This window comes from Schistocerca piceifrons, chromosome 2, assembly GCF_021461385.2.
Source record: "Schistocerca piceifrons isolate TAMUIC-IGC-003096 chromosome 2, iqSchPice1.1, whole genome shotgun sequence".
Taxonomy (NCBI): domain Eukaryota; kingdom Metazoa; phylum Arthropoda; class Insecta; order Orthoptera; family Acrididae; genus Schistocerca; species Schistocerca piceifrons.
In genome coordinates, this window is record NC_060139.1 from 455880006 (window position 1) to 455897039 (window position 17034).

The 17034-nt window shown below is 44.4% G+C and overlaps 1 protein-coding gene across 1 annotated transcript in view; it reads right to left on the reverse strand.

Moving 5' to 3' along the window:
* Positions 1 to 1343: 1343 nt before the first annotated feature.
* Positions 1344 to 17034, reverse strand: part of LOC124774936 (odorant receptor Or2-like) — a 130926-nt gene continuing 115235 nt past the window's right edge. Inside the window, exon 7 of the mRNA XM_047249627.1 lies at positions 1344 to 1533. Coding sequence (XP_047105583.1) covers positions 1480 to 1533 — 54 coding nt within the window. The 3' untranslated portion in view covers positions 1344 to 1479. The remainder of the gene's footprint in view (positions 1534 to 17034) is intronic.

Sequence of the window (17034 nt, forward strand, 5' to 3'; positions counted from 1 at the left end):
ACTGCTGAGCTGAAAACAGCTGTTCAGGAGATCATTGAGGGCATCGATGTTCTGACACTTCAGCGGGTCACGCAAAATTTTGCTACTCGTCTGCGTCACATCATCGCCAATGATGGAAGGCAAATCGAACATGTCATAACCCAAATCCTAATATCTCTAGCGACGATTACATTTGAATAAAGTGTGCGCACGCTGTAGTTTGTAACTAAGGTTTTTTATTTATTTTTTATTTTTTATTTATTTATTTTTTTTTTAGTTCTGTAATTGTCACCCTGTATGTAATAGCCTAACCTCTGTCCAATCAACGGACATCGCTAAAGACGACAATATTGTTTCACCACAGATCGGGGTGCATGCCGATAGAACCGTTATTCTGAACTTTACTTCCAGTTAAAGACAATGGTGCCCTGATGTGAAACTATAACGCTGCAATTAACGCGGTGTTATAAATTTCAGCGACAGCATCAGGTACATGTCATCTGCATGGACACTAATTGTTTCAAGAGTTAAGTATTTACCATTTTCAAGTTGTAATAAATTACTAATTATTTGTGTGTGAGATTCAGTATCTGCTCGACCATTAGTTGCTACAACATACAACAGGCTCATTCATAAATTTATCGCGAACATAAACCAGAATGTTTGTTCCAAAAGTTTCAGTCGGTGATAACATGTTACCCATTGTTCTACATGTTTGTGGCGAGTGTGCTGTCAACACTCCAATCTTCCTTGTTCTCAGGGCTGGCTGCATACAGTCCTTATTTAACGATTACTCAGACGTCCTGTCACACCTATGACTATCTTGAGCCCATAGAAAAAGTCTGGGACTGTTTGGAGTAGCTTGTTAAACATGGCAAACAACATCCTTTGAATAGGGTTGCTCTGTGGGATACAATCATGAATGAGTAGATTCACCTCGATACGACATACCTGAAGATACTTGTGGACTTTCTTCTGCGCTCACCATTCTTTTATGGAGAGGGACTGAGCGACTTTAACAAATGGTTTAATCCTCAAAGAAGGATGCCCAAGGATGTGAAAGAAAGGACTATATAGCGAAGCTGAAATGCAACGTACATGCATCCACGGGCATGGCGGGATAGAAACACTGTCAACTGGAACAAAACCGATGAATATTTTAGACTTTGTACACTGCTTTTTCGCGCAAGATGCCCTCATTCTGCGAATTTTTCCACAGAAATTGTTTGTTCTGAAAGACTTTTCTTCGTTGGAGTATTATATCATTCGAGTAGCAAAATGAAGTTGAAAAGAAAGAGGAAAGGAAAGAGGACGAGATGACATCGCAATAAGCTATATACATGTACAATATTTTATTAGATTGCTTCATTCTTGAGCACTCATATCAGTGTGTTTGCTTCTACTAACATCTCCATTACGCATTTCTGTACTACACGTGCACAGGGCGTTTCACTTCGGACGGATGGATGCAGCCAGCACAGCACGCCACATGTGCGACCCTCAGTCCTTGATCTGGCGCATGAGCGTGAAAACCGTGTAGGAGGCATTCAGCACCTGAAACAGGAAGAGACGTTTTGTTTAATGTGAAAGAGGCAGCAGTGAAATCGCGCCTTATTTCAACAGTCAAAACACCGTTGGTGAAGCATTACTGTACAATACAGGTTGTATCCTTTCTCTCCCTCACACATATAGTAAAAGTGTGGTGTCACCGCCAGACACCACACTTGCTAGGTGGTAGCCTTTAAATCGGCCGCGGTCCGTTAGTATACGTCGGACCCGCGTGTCGCCACTGTCAGTGATTGCGGACCGAGCGCCACCACACGGCAGGTCTAGAGAGACGTACTAGCACTCGCCCCAGTTGTACAGCAGACTTTGCCAGAGATGGATCAATGACAAATACGCTCTCATTTGCCGAGACGATAGTTAGCATAGCCTTCAGCTACGTCATTTGCTACGACCTAGCAAGGCGCCAATATCAATTCCTGTTTATCTTGTGATGCATGTACAGTCAGAGCGATGTTCTACCATTATGGATTAAAGTTAAGTATTACATCAACTACGTACTTTATTTGCTACTATTAATTCCCTTAACTGTTCCAGACCTCGCGCCAGCCTGCGTGAGCTTAAGCGCGTGCCTTTCGGCTTCCTCTCATAGTGACTTGGCTGTCTTGCCAAGTCACAACAAAAAGCATGAAGTCTGAGATACCAAAATCCTATTTTTAGTTTTCAAGACTTCAAAATTCTTTCACATACGACATATAACCTGTAAGACTTGTGCTAACCCTCAACCTCAATGTAAACGAGACATGACAATTAAATGCTAAGGATATGAACCCTACAATACAATCTTCTCGGTTTACAAATAGCGTCACTTGGAATAAAACACTCGAGCGTTCGACAGCTATTTCCGCCATCGTCATCACGAGCGAAAGCAAAGACGGAGGCTTCACGCTTCGAGAGACGCGGGAGCGGCCATTTCAAACGTGGCGCCGGCTCCTCACGCCGTCTGACATCATTCGCTCCCGCGACGGGACGGAGCTACTAGGAGCTGCCCAACTTGCCTTCCGCACATGTGTCACTCTGGCACTCTTTGAAACGTACCAGATGCTGCCATTCCATCTATATCTGCAGAACACCCTGCCAGTGAGCGGTAGTCTGCTATTTTAACTCCTGATGAGGATGGTGCACTGCTGTCGAAAGTTGCGTAGGCTTCCGCGGACAGAGCCAGTCGACATAAAAGTTTTCTGAGTATGGTACCGCGTCATAATGCATAAAACTACTGCTGCTGGAGAAAAACCAACGTTTCGGCCACGGTTGCAGCGGCCTTCTTCTGGGTCAACGTTTCAGCCACGGTTGCAGCGGCCTTCTTTTGGGTCAAGACCCAGAAGAAGGCCGCTGCAACCGTGGCCGAAACGTTGGTTTTTCTCCAGCAGCAGTAGTTTTATGCATTATGACGCGGTACCATACCCAGAAAACTTTTATGTCGAGCTATCGAAAGCTTGAGTGTTTTATTCCAACTGACGCTGCTTGTAAGCCGAGGAGATATTACTGAAGCATGCCACCGCGAAAGACTCCGTCTTTACTTCCATTCCCGATGGTGATGGCGGAAACAGCTATCGAATGCTCGAATTCCAACCCGACATATATGCGTGAATCACTTGCGTTCGTTACTAACTCTAAAATCTGCGAAATTTCAGCCATTTAACGAACACGAAGCATAGAACACATCGAGTAGGTAATAAACAATGAGATATTTCAAGAACCATTCCATGTATTTGTACAAGGTTTCCAGCAAATATCAGTACGGAACTGCCTGATCAGTTTCCTTCGTGATAAATGCTCGAAACTTTTTCTTTTAGTACCAAAGCAAGGTATTGAAACAACTATAATTTTTAATTAAACAATACATTGTTAAAAGGTATCGTAGAGCCCTTCAAAATAGGAATGTAGCGGTACTAGTGGTGATGGTTTTCGCAAGAGTTCCTGGGGAATGTGTTGAAGGTGGAAGTAATGTGTATCAGCACAATGCAGTTTCAGCTACTTCAATACGTAAATGTAGCCTAACTGGGAGGAACCTCTGATGCTCCAGTATTCTTGGCATTCACATTAAGCGTAATGTTTTCCTCGCTTTCTGAAAAATTTTCGCAGTAAAGCATAAGATACCTCACAACTTCATAGTTCTGTTTTCATAGCCTTTCGACTTTTGTTAAGAAGTTAATAGTTCCTTTAAGAAATTCAGTTGTTTCAGCGACCTGGCTGATATAAAGCTTACTAGCATTGGTTACATATAATAGATTAATGTCACCTTTTAAAAGCATTTTTTCGATATCTTGTTTTCCTGTGTATATTTTTTGGGTTAATAAATTTAACTTCTTGTCCTGTCAGAGACAGCAAAGGACTTGGAAGAGCAGTTGAACGGAATGGACAGTGTCTTGAAAGGAGGATATAAGATGAACATAAACAAAAGCAAAACGAGGATAATGGAATGAAGTCGAATTAAGTCGGGTGATGCTCAGGGAATTAGATTAGGAAATGAGACATTTAAAGTAGTAAATGAGTTTTGCTATTTGGGGAGCAAAATAACTGATGATGGTCGAAGTAGAGAGGATATAAAATGTAGGTTGGCAATGGCAAGGAAAGCGTTTCTGAAGAAGAGAAATTTGTTAACATCGGGTGTAGATTTAAGTGTCAGGAAGTCGTTTCTGAAAGTATTTGCATGGAGTGTGGCCATGTATGGAAGTGAAACATGGACGATAACTAGTTTGGACAAGAAGAGAATAGAAGCTTTCGAAATGTGGTGCTACAGAGGAATGGTGAAGATTAGATGGGTAGATCACGTAACTAATGAGGAGGTATTGAATAGAATTAGGGAGAAGAGAAATTTGTGGCGCAACTTGACTAGAAGAAGGGATCGGTTGGTAGGACATGTTCTGAGGCATCAAGGGATCACCTATTTGGTATTGGAGGGCAGTGTGGAGGGTAGAAATCGTAGAGGGAGACCAAGAGGTGAATACACTAAGCAGATTCAGAAGGATGTAGGTTGCAGTAGTTACTGGTAGATGAAGAAGCTTGCACAGGATAGAGTAGCATGGAGAGCTGCATCAAACCAGTCTCAGGACTGAAGAGCACAACAACAACAACAATATGTAATAAATTCCAAGCAGTAAATACACAGCACCGTGTAGTATATATTATTAAAGTATGTGTATTACTGATAATGCTAGATGGTGTATAAAACGGCATGCAATGTTAACGCTTGTCGCTGAAGTATGGCTTCCAACAAACGCAAAAATGATCATACATGGTCGAACAGAATGCGATACGGTCAGTGATGTCTATAACAACTCGATGTAGAAGTCTGTTCTATGGGACTGATAAGCTCAGATGTTAAGTCCCATAGTGCTCAGAGCCATTTGAACCGTGTTAACAAAATGAGGTTGTGAAGAAAGGTTTGAGAAATACGCTGCATTGAAATAAACAATATGTACACGTTTTTGATCACGATAACAATGTATGCCTGTGTATGTAGTTAGCTGGTTTGATATACTCCTCTGAAAGAGGAAACACAAGACGCTGGACCCAGTTAACGGTGACATCTGTTCTTTTATTGCAAAACGACACCAAATAAAGAGTTCAGCTGCATTTAAGAGCAACTGCGGTTTCACATAAAATCACTTGTCTACGATACAAATTAACCTTAATGGAATTACAAGAGGGGAGAACAGCTGGCCGATAAGCATTTCACGCAGTTAAGCGTTAATTCGAAGCCTTGAAGCATGGACGGGTATCAGTTGTTGACCTGAGCATTCCGTGTACACTCACAAAGAGGCGTCGGTGACCGTTATCCACAATGCCTACAAATGAACACGCCTTGTACTGCGCAGGAGTGAGCCACGCATGCGGTTGTTCCTGTGTTAGTCGTCAATCTTTGTCTTGGTTTGACAATCGCCTTCTGTCACGGTCCGTGTCTAGTTCCACATTTAACATCAGTGACAAATATGTTTCACATGCTCTAATCTTTGTCTTTGTCCCTACCCATTAGTTATAATTTCTCTTCTTTCTTTACGCCTACATGTACTTTACACGCTTCGTCAGCACGACATTCCAAATGCTTACAGTTTCTTCCACCAATGTTTCCGAGCGATCCAATATTCAGTTTCATACAGTGCTGTGATCCGGACGCACAAGTTCACGCATTCCTTCCTCAACTCTAGGTACGTTTTTGGAACAGGAAAAGCTGTTTTTTTTAAGTAAGCATTCTTTGCCTCTGCCAGTATCCTATCTTAGTTTGATCATCATGTGTAATCAAGGTGCGTAGCTGAATTCCATAATTTCTGTTACGCGTTTCCAATTTTGATATTAACAAGTCACTATTGTTGTTTCTGGAATTATTCACGTTTTTCATCTTAGCTATTTTGTGTTCAGGCCAGATTAATTGCAAAGTAGAATGTCCATTTTATCCGACAATTGGTCTAAATGTAAGTAGTCGTGAACGTCATTGTTGTTAGCTATTGTGTTTGCAGTTTTATTGATATTAAAATTTTTATCTACTTCCTCCTTTGCTTTATTTATGTAACATTTAAATGACGACTGTGCTATATGTGTTAACGGGGTAAGTCTTATCCTTTCCACACGTAATGCTATAGTGGCGCAAAAGACTGTAAACTTTAGAAGTTAGAACACTAGAATTTGTCTACTCGGTTACAAATGTAGGTATATTCAACATTGTTTTTCCCTTCGAGCCGCTGTAATATGCTTCTTGTAGGTTTACTTGGTGCAGAATTACAGTTATAGTTCGTGGAGGCGAGAAGTATACATTTGTGCGACCTGTACTTGTTTCGGCGTAACTCGTCTGAAGTTTATTGTATTTGGACTGTTGCCTGGGCTGCTGCCTCTCGCGTATTTTGAAAGCTGGCAGAGACACGGAGATGTCTAGTAAAACACGTTTGTCATCTGTAGTTGCTGTCCATCCCTTGTGGGATCTTAAAGACTTATCTTTTTACGTATCCGTTATTACATGGCAGTTTACGAAATGCAGGTATATGACAGAAAGTCAGACTGTAGTTTTCTCTGTCTGCTACTGTATGTAGTGGAGTATAACGTATAGCTTCTCAAGATTATTACATATCCAACATGTTCTAGTTAGATATTTATACAGGCTGCTTGACATCATTATTACCTATTTCTAGAGATATTGCAGGAGATTTACTGCGTAAGATTTTATTTAGGAATATATGTCTAGAAACCGTCCGTTTACATGTTAAAAGGAAATGTAACTGGAATCAAATATTTCATACTTGCGTTAATTTTCATGTTTCTTAACATAGTTAACTACTGAAAGTTCTCAACAGGGCGGCAACAGTGACAAATTTCATAAATCGTATTTGCACTGTGATATCTGACACTCGGTCGTAAATATCTAGGTGTGTAACTAATCCTACTTCAGAATTTACAAAAGTCTCGTCACGAATATTCCTCGTGCAGCCTTCCCAAATGTCATCACTCTTCTGACTTGTTTGATGCGTCTCAGAGTAGTCCAAAGACCCTACGTTCTCAATTATTTGTTGGATGTATTCCAGCCACTTTCTTCCTTCACAGTTTTCATTCTGTATTACAATACAAGTGATTCCCTGATGTCATAACACGTGTCCTATAGTTCTGTTCTTTATTCTTGTTACTGTTTTGTTTTCCATGTGTTCATTTCTTCGTCGATTCTACAGATAATCATCCCATTTATTATGTTATCAGACCACCTAATTTTGATCATTCTTGTGTAGCACCACATCTCACACTCTTCGAGTCTTCTTTTCCAGTTTTTCCACAGTGCATATTCGTACCACGTAATGCTGTGCTCCAAACTTACAATTACAGATTTTTTTTCGCAAATTAAGGCGTATGTTTGACACAAGCAGACTTCTTTTGCCCATAATTCCCTTTGCCTCTGCTAGTCTACTTTAAATGTCCTCACAGCTGCGTTCGTTACGGGTTTTTTGCTTCCCCAAGGTACTAAAATTTCTTCACTCCGTCAATTCTGAGGTCACCCATTTTCAAGTTGATTTTATCGGTAATCTGATTTCAGCTATTCCTCATTACTTTCGTCTTTCTTTGGTTTACTTTCAATCCATATTCTGAACTCATTAGACTGTTCAGTCCACTCAACAGGTCTTGTAAATCTTCTTCACTGTCACTAAGGCTAAAGTGTCATCATCGAATATTATCATTGATGTGCTTCACCCTGTGTGGACAATGATTTTCTGAAAGCCTGATGGTGTATCTCCAGTCTCATAGATTCTATAAACGAACTTGAATAGTCCCTTGGTAGCCACTTTTCCCAATGATTTTAGAAATTTTGAAGGAATGTAATCAGTCCCTTCTGTCTAATTTGATCTCAAATCTTCCAGAACTCATTTAAATTCTGATTCTAATACTAGATCCTCTATGCCTTCCACTACTTCTCCCATATCTTCTTTTATAATTTCTTCCCTCTACACCCTTCTCTCCGTATGAACCTTCAAATCCATTATTTTTCCTCTGCGTCTAACAGTGGCATTCGCATCGCAGTCTTAATGTTGATGCCCTTGCTTTCAATTTTACTAAGGGTTGTTTTCACTTTTGTGTATACTGAATCACTTTTTCTAATGCTATTTCTTTTCCTATTTATTCACATTTTTCTGCAGCCATTTCGCCTTGGCTTCCCTGCACTTGCAATTTATTTCATTCCTAAGGCAGTTATATTGCTTTGTTCCTATCTTTCCCTGAACATTTTTGTACTTCCTTTACTCGTTGATCAAGTTAAGTACTTCTCCTGTTACCCAAGGTTTTTTTCGCAGTTACCTTTATTCTATCTATGTTTCTAGGTCCATCTTCTGTGAATCTTTTTTCAGCGATACCCAGTCCCCTTCAGCTGACCTGTCAACTGTGTTAGTCATAATCGCAGCATTTAGAGCCTTAAAGAACTTCAAACGCATGCCATCATTCCTCACTACTTCAGTACCCCATTTATTTCCGCACTGGTTCTTCCGAACGATCCCTTTTACTCCAGTCCACCCTTAATCCTCAATATCGCGTGATTCGAATCTATATCTGCTCCTGAGTACGCCTTAGAATACTATATCTGATTTCGGAATCTTTGTATGACCATAATGTAATCCATCTGGAATGGTTCCGTATCTTCAGGCCTTTTCCAAGTATAGCTCCTTCTCTTGTGATTTTTGAACAGTTTATTCCCTATTACTAGCGTCATTTACGGCAGATTTCAGTTGGCGTTCCTCCTCTCTAACTCCTACTATCATCTTCCTTTCCATTCTGAGTTATTCGTTTGATATAGCCATACAGCTTCTGTTGCTGTCCATCTTCTGTTTGTGACATCACATGTATGCCTTAACTGTTGTTGTCGGCATTGATATTCTGTCCCATCTGATGAGAAAAACTCTATCACCAGTTTGCAGTAACTCACTCTCTGCCCTATTTTCCTATTCATAACTACTCACTCTCGTTACAACATTTTCTGCTGCTGTTGACCTTACCCTATATTCGTCTGACCATAAATCCGTGTTTTCTCTCCATTTCACTTCTTTGACCTAGACTGAGCCTTTGTATTTCCCCTTTCGGATTTTCTAGTTTTCCTACATCGTTCAAACTCCCGACATTCCGTCCTCAGATTTGTTGAATACTACCCTTTCGTTGATTATTCAGTCTTTTTTCATTGTTGCCTCCCCCTTGGTAGTTCCCTCTCGGACTTCCGAAAGGGAGAATATTTTGCCATCGGAGATCATCATGACACTTTTCGATTACAAACATGTCCTGTGGATAAACGTTAAGTGTCATTAATGAAGAAGTTTCCATTGCATTCTGCATCTTCATGCCACTGATCACTGCTGATTCTTCCAACTTTTCGGGACAATCTCCACCGCGAAGGGCATGAGGTTGCCCTGAAACTCTGTCCGCTCATCGACAAGGCCCTTGGGAGAACGAGGCCGGCATTCTTGTTACTTTTTATGTAAAATTTGTGCAGTGGCTGGTATCAATCCCAGGACCCACAACATTTTGATTGCTACTCAGAAATGCTATCCCCCAACCACGGGTGCTAATTCCAGCAAAATATTAAGCAGCTAAGGGTTTCCGTCCACGTCTGCCAATTAACCTTTCTAGAAATTGCGTTACGTTGGTCTCGAATGATAGTTGCCATATTTACCGCTTCAGCATTTTGTCAAAAATAATTTTTTTTTCTCTTATGTTCAGAGGTGCACCTCTCCAGAGATCATCCAGTGCTTATGAGAGGAAAGTCATTAGGTGAGGGGGAAGAATGCGTGATTTATTCGAATCAAAAAATGGTTCAAATGGCTCCGAGCGCTATGGGACTTAACTTCTGAGGTTATCAGGCCCCTAGAACTTAAAACTACTTAAACCTAACCAACCGAAGGACATCACACTCATCCATGCCCGAGGCAGGATTCGAACCTGCGACCGTAGTGGTCGCGCTGTTCCAGACTGTAGCGCCTAGAACCACTCGGCCACTCCGGTCGGCGATTTATTCGAATCATCATCGATGATGACCGCCCATACCGTGACAATAAGTGCCTGCTGAAATCCACAGATATGAGGATTTATTTCACCCAAATATTGGTGTTCTGGTGCTTGAAAGAAATATACTGGCGGGATGCGCTTGTTAGTGAAAGTAATTCAGATTGGTAACTGTTGTGCCCGCAAGTCGCAACTCCACTGCAAGCTAGCCTTGCCTTAGCAACGCCGGTTGCACGGGGCAGCATACTCGTCAGGCGGAGCGAGGCCACTAGCAACTCGAGCCGCGTATTACAGAGGTCGCCAGTATAACGGGCTCTTGCGCGTCAGCTATCACCTGGAACAAGCAGCACACAGTTCCTATCACTACACTGCGTTGCGATGCTTAACAGTTCCAATTCCCGTGCCATAGAGCTCAGCAGGTCCATCACAGCTCATCTGGCAAAGAACATCTAGCAGTTCGTCGACGGAATCAGCATGCTAGCCTGCAAGTCCTCTGTGAAATCAGCAGCACAGGATGCATGCACTGGTTCGGTTCGAAAGTGTGTCATAAGGCCGTTATATCGTTTCCTGAGGTCAGATGGCCCACAAACGTTGTAACAGCTCCTTAATCTTGGAGACTGTCACTGGGATGCACTTGACACCTGAGACGAGAGTACCTCAGCATCACGCAGACAGTTCATATAGATTGCCTTTGTAAACTACCACAGTGAACAATGATAAACTGTTATATAGAACAGTCTTGATAATACATAATATTTGTGAACATATTCAGCATAGCAGTGACCACAATGAACAGTGATAAAATATTACATAGAATAGTCTTGATTGCATAAAAATACTTTTGTCCATAAGCGGTGACCGCTTCTAATCCGATAGGATTACCTTCGGGCCATACTCCGTAATTTAGAGTACAAGAGAATAGAAGGGAACAAGTAACACAATAAACATTGAGTTAACAATAAATTCTACAATGTTATACCCCTCGATGCTGTGTGGAGACGCTAGCATTGAACAGGAACTGTCGATGCCACCCACTGATGTTGACTGCTGACTACGTCGCATTGTCACGGAGTTAAATAGCAGTCGCCCCGCCCCTCGCCTCTCGCCCTATGCCTTACGACGACTACGTCATCATTAGCCAATAGCATACAACGTATACAATACACGTTAGACAGCATGAATATGAGATTCAGTACTATGATACCTATTATCATAAGTTGTATATAAATAACAGTTAAACTTTTGAGTAATACAACGTGAAAAAATGTAATTCACCAACCGTCAGTTAACACGTTACTGCACTCGCCTCCGCTAGATTTGGTGTATACGAAAGATAGGCTGCAGGACGGCGCTGCTTACCTAGCGACATGAACGACTTACCGAGAGCGATCAACGATGTTATGGCGCTACCATTCTGCATTCGGTTCGGGCACGTATGATTATTTTTGCGTTGGCTGAAAGTCGTCCTTCAGCGACGAGCGTTAAAATGGCATGCCGTGTTACACACCGTCCAGCATTATCAGTAATGTAGGCACATTAACAACACAATGCTGTCTTGTCACTGTTCGGAATTTAATTACATACAGGTCTTTGAAAAAGTTTTTATTAGGGGTAAAATACATAGGAGGTTGCCAAAGTCTAAAAATATTTCATGAAATACGTGATCGTAAATATATAGCAAAATATATAAAAGGAACAAGCAATTTTTTTTACAGAAGTCATCATTCTGACTGAAAAATATCTTTCTTTGAAATCTGTTTGTTTGTAATGCCGGAAATGCATATCCTCCTATTTCCATCTATTGTACCATAATTTTTTCCTTATGTTGTTACCTGAATATATAACATTTCTGTGTCTTTGTATATTGTAATTGTTTTACTATTTGTATATATATGCAGTTATGTCGATGTATAATTGGTTTGTTTTGTGAATATTATTTGTATTTATACGCTGGGTCTGGCCTAGGGAAAACTATACTATCGAACGAATACATCGATAGGTCGTGTGGAGAACGAAAGTGTTTAGGATCTTGGGTAGTGTTAACTCTGCCGCGTGGAGCGCGGGCAAAGCAGTGGGAGTCTGGCTGGGGTGGTGCAGTGTAGCAGGTGTGTTGTGTGAAGCTCCCGCGAATTGCCGCGCTTTCGGGGTTTGGCAGCATGTAATTGCGCTCGACTTGCGACGATAGTTTCTGACATGGTGTCGCGGACGGGAAGCATTAGCTGGCGCACATCAAGAGCCCGTTTCGTCTGGTGACCGTGTCGAGAAGAAGGCGCGCCAACATCCAGCTTCTGCAACAGCGACGGCCGACTGTGGTGTCACCGCCAGACACCACACTTGCTAGGTGGTAGCTTAAATCGGCCGCGGTCCATTTAGTACATGTCGGACCCGCGTGTCGCCACTGTGTGATCGCAGACCTAGCGCCACCACAAGGCAGGTCTCGATATACGAACGAGCACTCGCCCCCAGTTGTACGACGACATTGCTAGCGACAATACGGACGAAGCCTTCCTCTCATTTGCCGAGAGACAGTTAGAATAGCCTTCTGCTAAGTCCATGGCTACGACCTAGCAAGGCGCCATTAGCCTTACATAGTTTGAGAGTTATCGCATAAATGTCTCAAGAAGAACGCTGTAGTCATCAACTAATAAAGTTAAGTATAAAGCAGCTACGTACTTTTCTTGCTACCATTCAATAGTTATCCTGTTCCAGAATTCACGCCCGTCGGCGTGTGTGTACGCGTGCCTTTCTTTCGGCTACTTCAGTGCGGCGTAACAGTCTTGTTACGTCACAACAGATTGGCGACGAGTAAAGAGTTCTTTCTAATTGCTTACATTTACTTGTGTCATGGCTTCGCCAGATGTACTGTCCGAATTTTATCGCTTGCAGAATCAGCAGACGCAGGCGTTATTGGATGCCCTTGGACAGCTCATCCAGGGTCAACGTGCCATTCAAACCGATGCGGCAGCCGCCGCTTCACCGGTACCGCAGCCACAACCTGCCGTTGCACCACCGTTTCGCAGTTTTAATGAGGCGCACGAGTCGTGGCCAGAATGGTCCCGACAGTTCGCCTTCCATCTCGCCGCCTACAGAATTCAAGGTAATGAGCGGCAGCCGTTTTTGCTTTCTTGTGTCGGTGTGTCCACCTACCGTGTGATAGTGAAATTGTTTCCCCGACGCAATGTAGCAACTCTGTCCTAAGAGGAAATTTTGTCTGCTTTAGATGCCTATTTCAAAGAAACAGTTAATGTGGTTGCAAAACGGTATACGTTTTTTCGTACAAAACGTATGGCCGGTCAAACTAATAGGGAGTGGGTAGCAACATTGCAAGGACTTACTAGAGACTGTGCCTTTGACTGTGCCTGTGGCCTTTCTTATTCAGATACAATGGTACGTGATGCAATTGCACAGAACGTTTCTGATGTTCGCATACAGGAGCAAATATTGAAACTAGTTAATCCCTCCCTTCAACAAGTGATAGACATATTGGATGGACAAGACACACTTGACTGTGCTCAGGAATCTTTTGAAACTTCGCCAGCAGTGTGTCACATTAACCGGCCCGCCGGGCCAGCTGCGCGGCCCGGTCAACTGCCCTCGCACACACAACCGCGGCTGCCGCCGCGCTCTAAGCCACGTGTGCCGCGCCAGCCCACAAATGCAGTGAAATCATGCCCGCGGTGTGCTACTAGACATTCGCGTGAACATTGCCCGTCACGCCAAGCTATTTGCTTTTTCTGTAATAGGAAAGGACATGTTCAAAGTGTTTGCCAGAAAAAGCTCCGATCAGACAATCACAATCATTCCAGGCCCTTTGCTTCGCGCCGGAATCGAACCAAGGACACTCAGGATCGTGGACCTTCGCCCATGGACATTCATGTAGTTAATTCCGATTCGTCCAGTGCCACTTTCTCTAACAGTGACTGTGTTCGTCCCACAAAAACTGTGCGTCGACGTCGCCGGAAATCACGTCAATTAGCAAGTGATTCTGTACCAGTGTCTATTCAAATTGCACAAAACAGTCGCTCTTGTCGTCAGCAGGACAATAAGCTTTTTGTGGACTTAGACTTTGAAGGCAAAGTGATACCGTTCCAGCTCGATACCGGAGCTGCTGTTTCATTGCTCAATCACTACACGTACAACCAACTGGGCGCACCTCCGTTGCGTTCCGCAAATGTTAAGCTAACTTCATATTCCGGACAGACAATTCCTGTGTTAGGACAGTGCACTCTTCTTGCAACATATAAAGGACAAACAAAACTTGTGTCATTTTACGTTCTTCGTTCTTCTTCTGCAGTGAACTTGTTTGGTTTCGATTTATTTCAGTTGTTTAACATGCCTATTGTAAATCAGGTCCTATCAGTGAATCAAACTGTGCCTACAGACAGTGTTTCTAGTGTATGTGCAGCATTTGCAGACATTTTTGCACCGGGCTTAGGTTGCGCTACAAACTATGACGCACATTTGGAACTGAAAGTAAACGCGCAACCGAAATTTTTCAGAGCGCGCAATGTTCCTCACGCATTGCGTCATGAGGTCGCAAGAACATTCCACGATTTAGAATCACAAGGTATGAGTGAATGTGCGCAATGCCTCTTCTCTTTCAGCTCCGCTTCATCGCGTACGCCGTACAGGTGTTCCGTTCGTCTGGACGACGGAATGCGAACGCGCCTTTCGCCAGTTGAAATCGGCGTTGCTTTCTAATACTTGCCTCACGCCTTTCGATCCCCAGAAACCCCTTTTGTTGGTGGTAGATGCATCGGATTTCGGGATCGGTGTTGTGCTTGCGCACAAAGTTGGCTCGCATGATCGCCCTATTGCCTTTGCGTCCAAATTGCTCTCGTCTGCGCAAAGAAATTACTCACAGATAGAGAAAGAAGCTTTGGCTCTCGTATTTGGTGTTACTAAGTTCCATGATTTCTTGTATAGTCGTCACTTTACCATCATCACAGGCCACAAACCTTTGACATCGCTTTTTCATCCGAACACGCCTGTACCTCCACGTACAGCGCAGAAATTCATTCGCTGGTCTATTTTCCTCTCGCAGTACCGCTACGATATCTTGTATCGGTCCACTGCTAAGCACGGAAACGCCGATGCGTTGTCCCGTTTGCCTGTTGCTGAGGATAAAGCATTCGATTCTTCCGAACTTGCTTGCATGTTCATTGATTCGGAAACGGATGAAGTGGTCGAATCGTTTCCGATTGATTTTCGTCGTGTCGCTACCGCCACAACTGCTGACCCTGTCCTTGCTACTGTTTTGCGTTTTGTTGCGACGCAATGGCCTTTGTCAAAGTCTCGGATCGAGGATCCGTTGGTTCGCCGATTTTTTTTGCTCACAAGGAGAGACTTTTTGTTCGACGTGGTGTTTTGTTGTTGCGTTCTGATAATGATCAGTCAAGAGTCGTGGTCCCACGTTCGTTACAGTCCTCTGTTTTACGGCTTCTTCACCAAGGACATTGGGGTATAGTGCGAACGAAACAACTTGCTCGTCAGCACTGCACTTGGTTCGGAATCGATGCTGCGATTACAAATATGTGTTCTTCTTGCATGGCGTGTGCCGAACAACAATCCGCACCGCCGCGGAAAGTCTTTGCATGGCCAAAAGCCACTTCCCCTTGGCAACGCTTGCACATTGATTTTGCTGGTCCATTCTGGAATGCTCGATGGTTGGTTCTGGTCGACGCCTTCAGTAATTTTCCTTTTGTTGTCCGGATGTCTTCCACGACGTCCTCCGCCACCATCCAAGCGTTGTCTGCTATCTTTTGCATTGAAGTTCTTCCGCAGACTATTGTTTCCGACAATGGCCCACAATTCATGTCCGCAGAATTTCAGTCATTCTGCCAGGCCAATGGTATTCAACATCTGACATCCGCGCCGTTTTCGCCTCAGTCAAACGGTGCCGCTGAACGATTGGTCCGGACTTTCAAGTCACAGATGTTGAAGTTGAAAGAGTTGCATTCTCAGGAGGACGCGTTGTTGCTCTTTTTGTCTTCGTATCGCTCTCAGCCCCGAGATGGTCGCTCGCCGGCTGAGTTGCTCCACGGTCGTCCTCATCGCACCTTGATGTCTTTGCTGCATCCGCCGCATCAGGTTCCTGTGCAGCGGCAGACTCCTGCTTTTGCTCCAGGCGACGTTGTATTTTATCGCAACTATCGAGGTTCACGGCGTTGGCTCGCAGGGCGCATTCTTCGCTGCCTCGGCCGCGCGATGTATTTGGTTTTGGGGGCCTCTGGTGAGGTGCGTCGGCATCTCAATCAGCTGCGCCTCTGTCGTCGCACGGGTTCTGCCGCTCCCCGTCTGCTTTCAGCGACGGTGCCGTCCGGTCAGCGCCCTGGGGACCCATCTACTGGCTCGCCTCATCCCCAGGTGTTACCGACGATGCCTTCCATTTTGCCCCATGGCGACGCGCCGCCGCCGCAGCCGCCGCCGCAGCCGCCGTCGCCTGTTCTCCCGCCGGCGCCGCCCGCATTCGACGCTTCGCTGCAGCCGCCAAGCGCCTCCCAGGGTCACGCGCCGCCGATCGCTTCCCGTGACCAGCTGTCCTCCGCCATGGAACTCCCGCCCGCTCCGGACCACATGACGTCATCGCGCGTCGGCTACCCCGACGCAATGGAGGTCGACCCTTCGGCCCCTCCTGTCTCTTTACGGGCGCATACACCGCATGTTGACGTGCACCCTGGACTAGGTTTTCAGGCGTTTCCTAGCTCCCCTCGGACCGAATGGCCGGGTGCGGGTGGCACAGCCTCGCCTGTTGTTAGGCTCCCCACCTCATCGCATACGTCAACATGGGGTCCTCCCCACGGCGGGCGGAAGCCTTATCTCACGACCGTTCGCCGATTTGCGGGGGAGGAATGTGGTGTCACCACCAGACACCACACTTGCTAGGTGGTAGCTTAAATCGGCCGCGGTCCATTTAGTACATGTCGGACCCGCGTGTCGCCACTGTGTGATCGCAGACCTTTCGCCACCACAAGGCAGGTCTCGATATACGAACGAGCACTCGCCCCAGTTGTACGACGACATTGCTAGCGA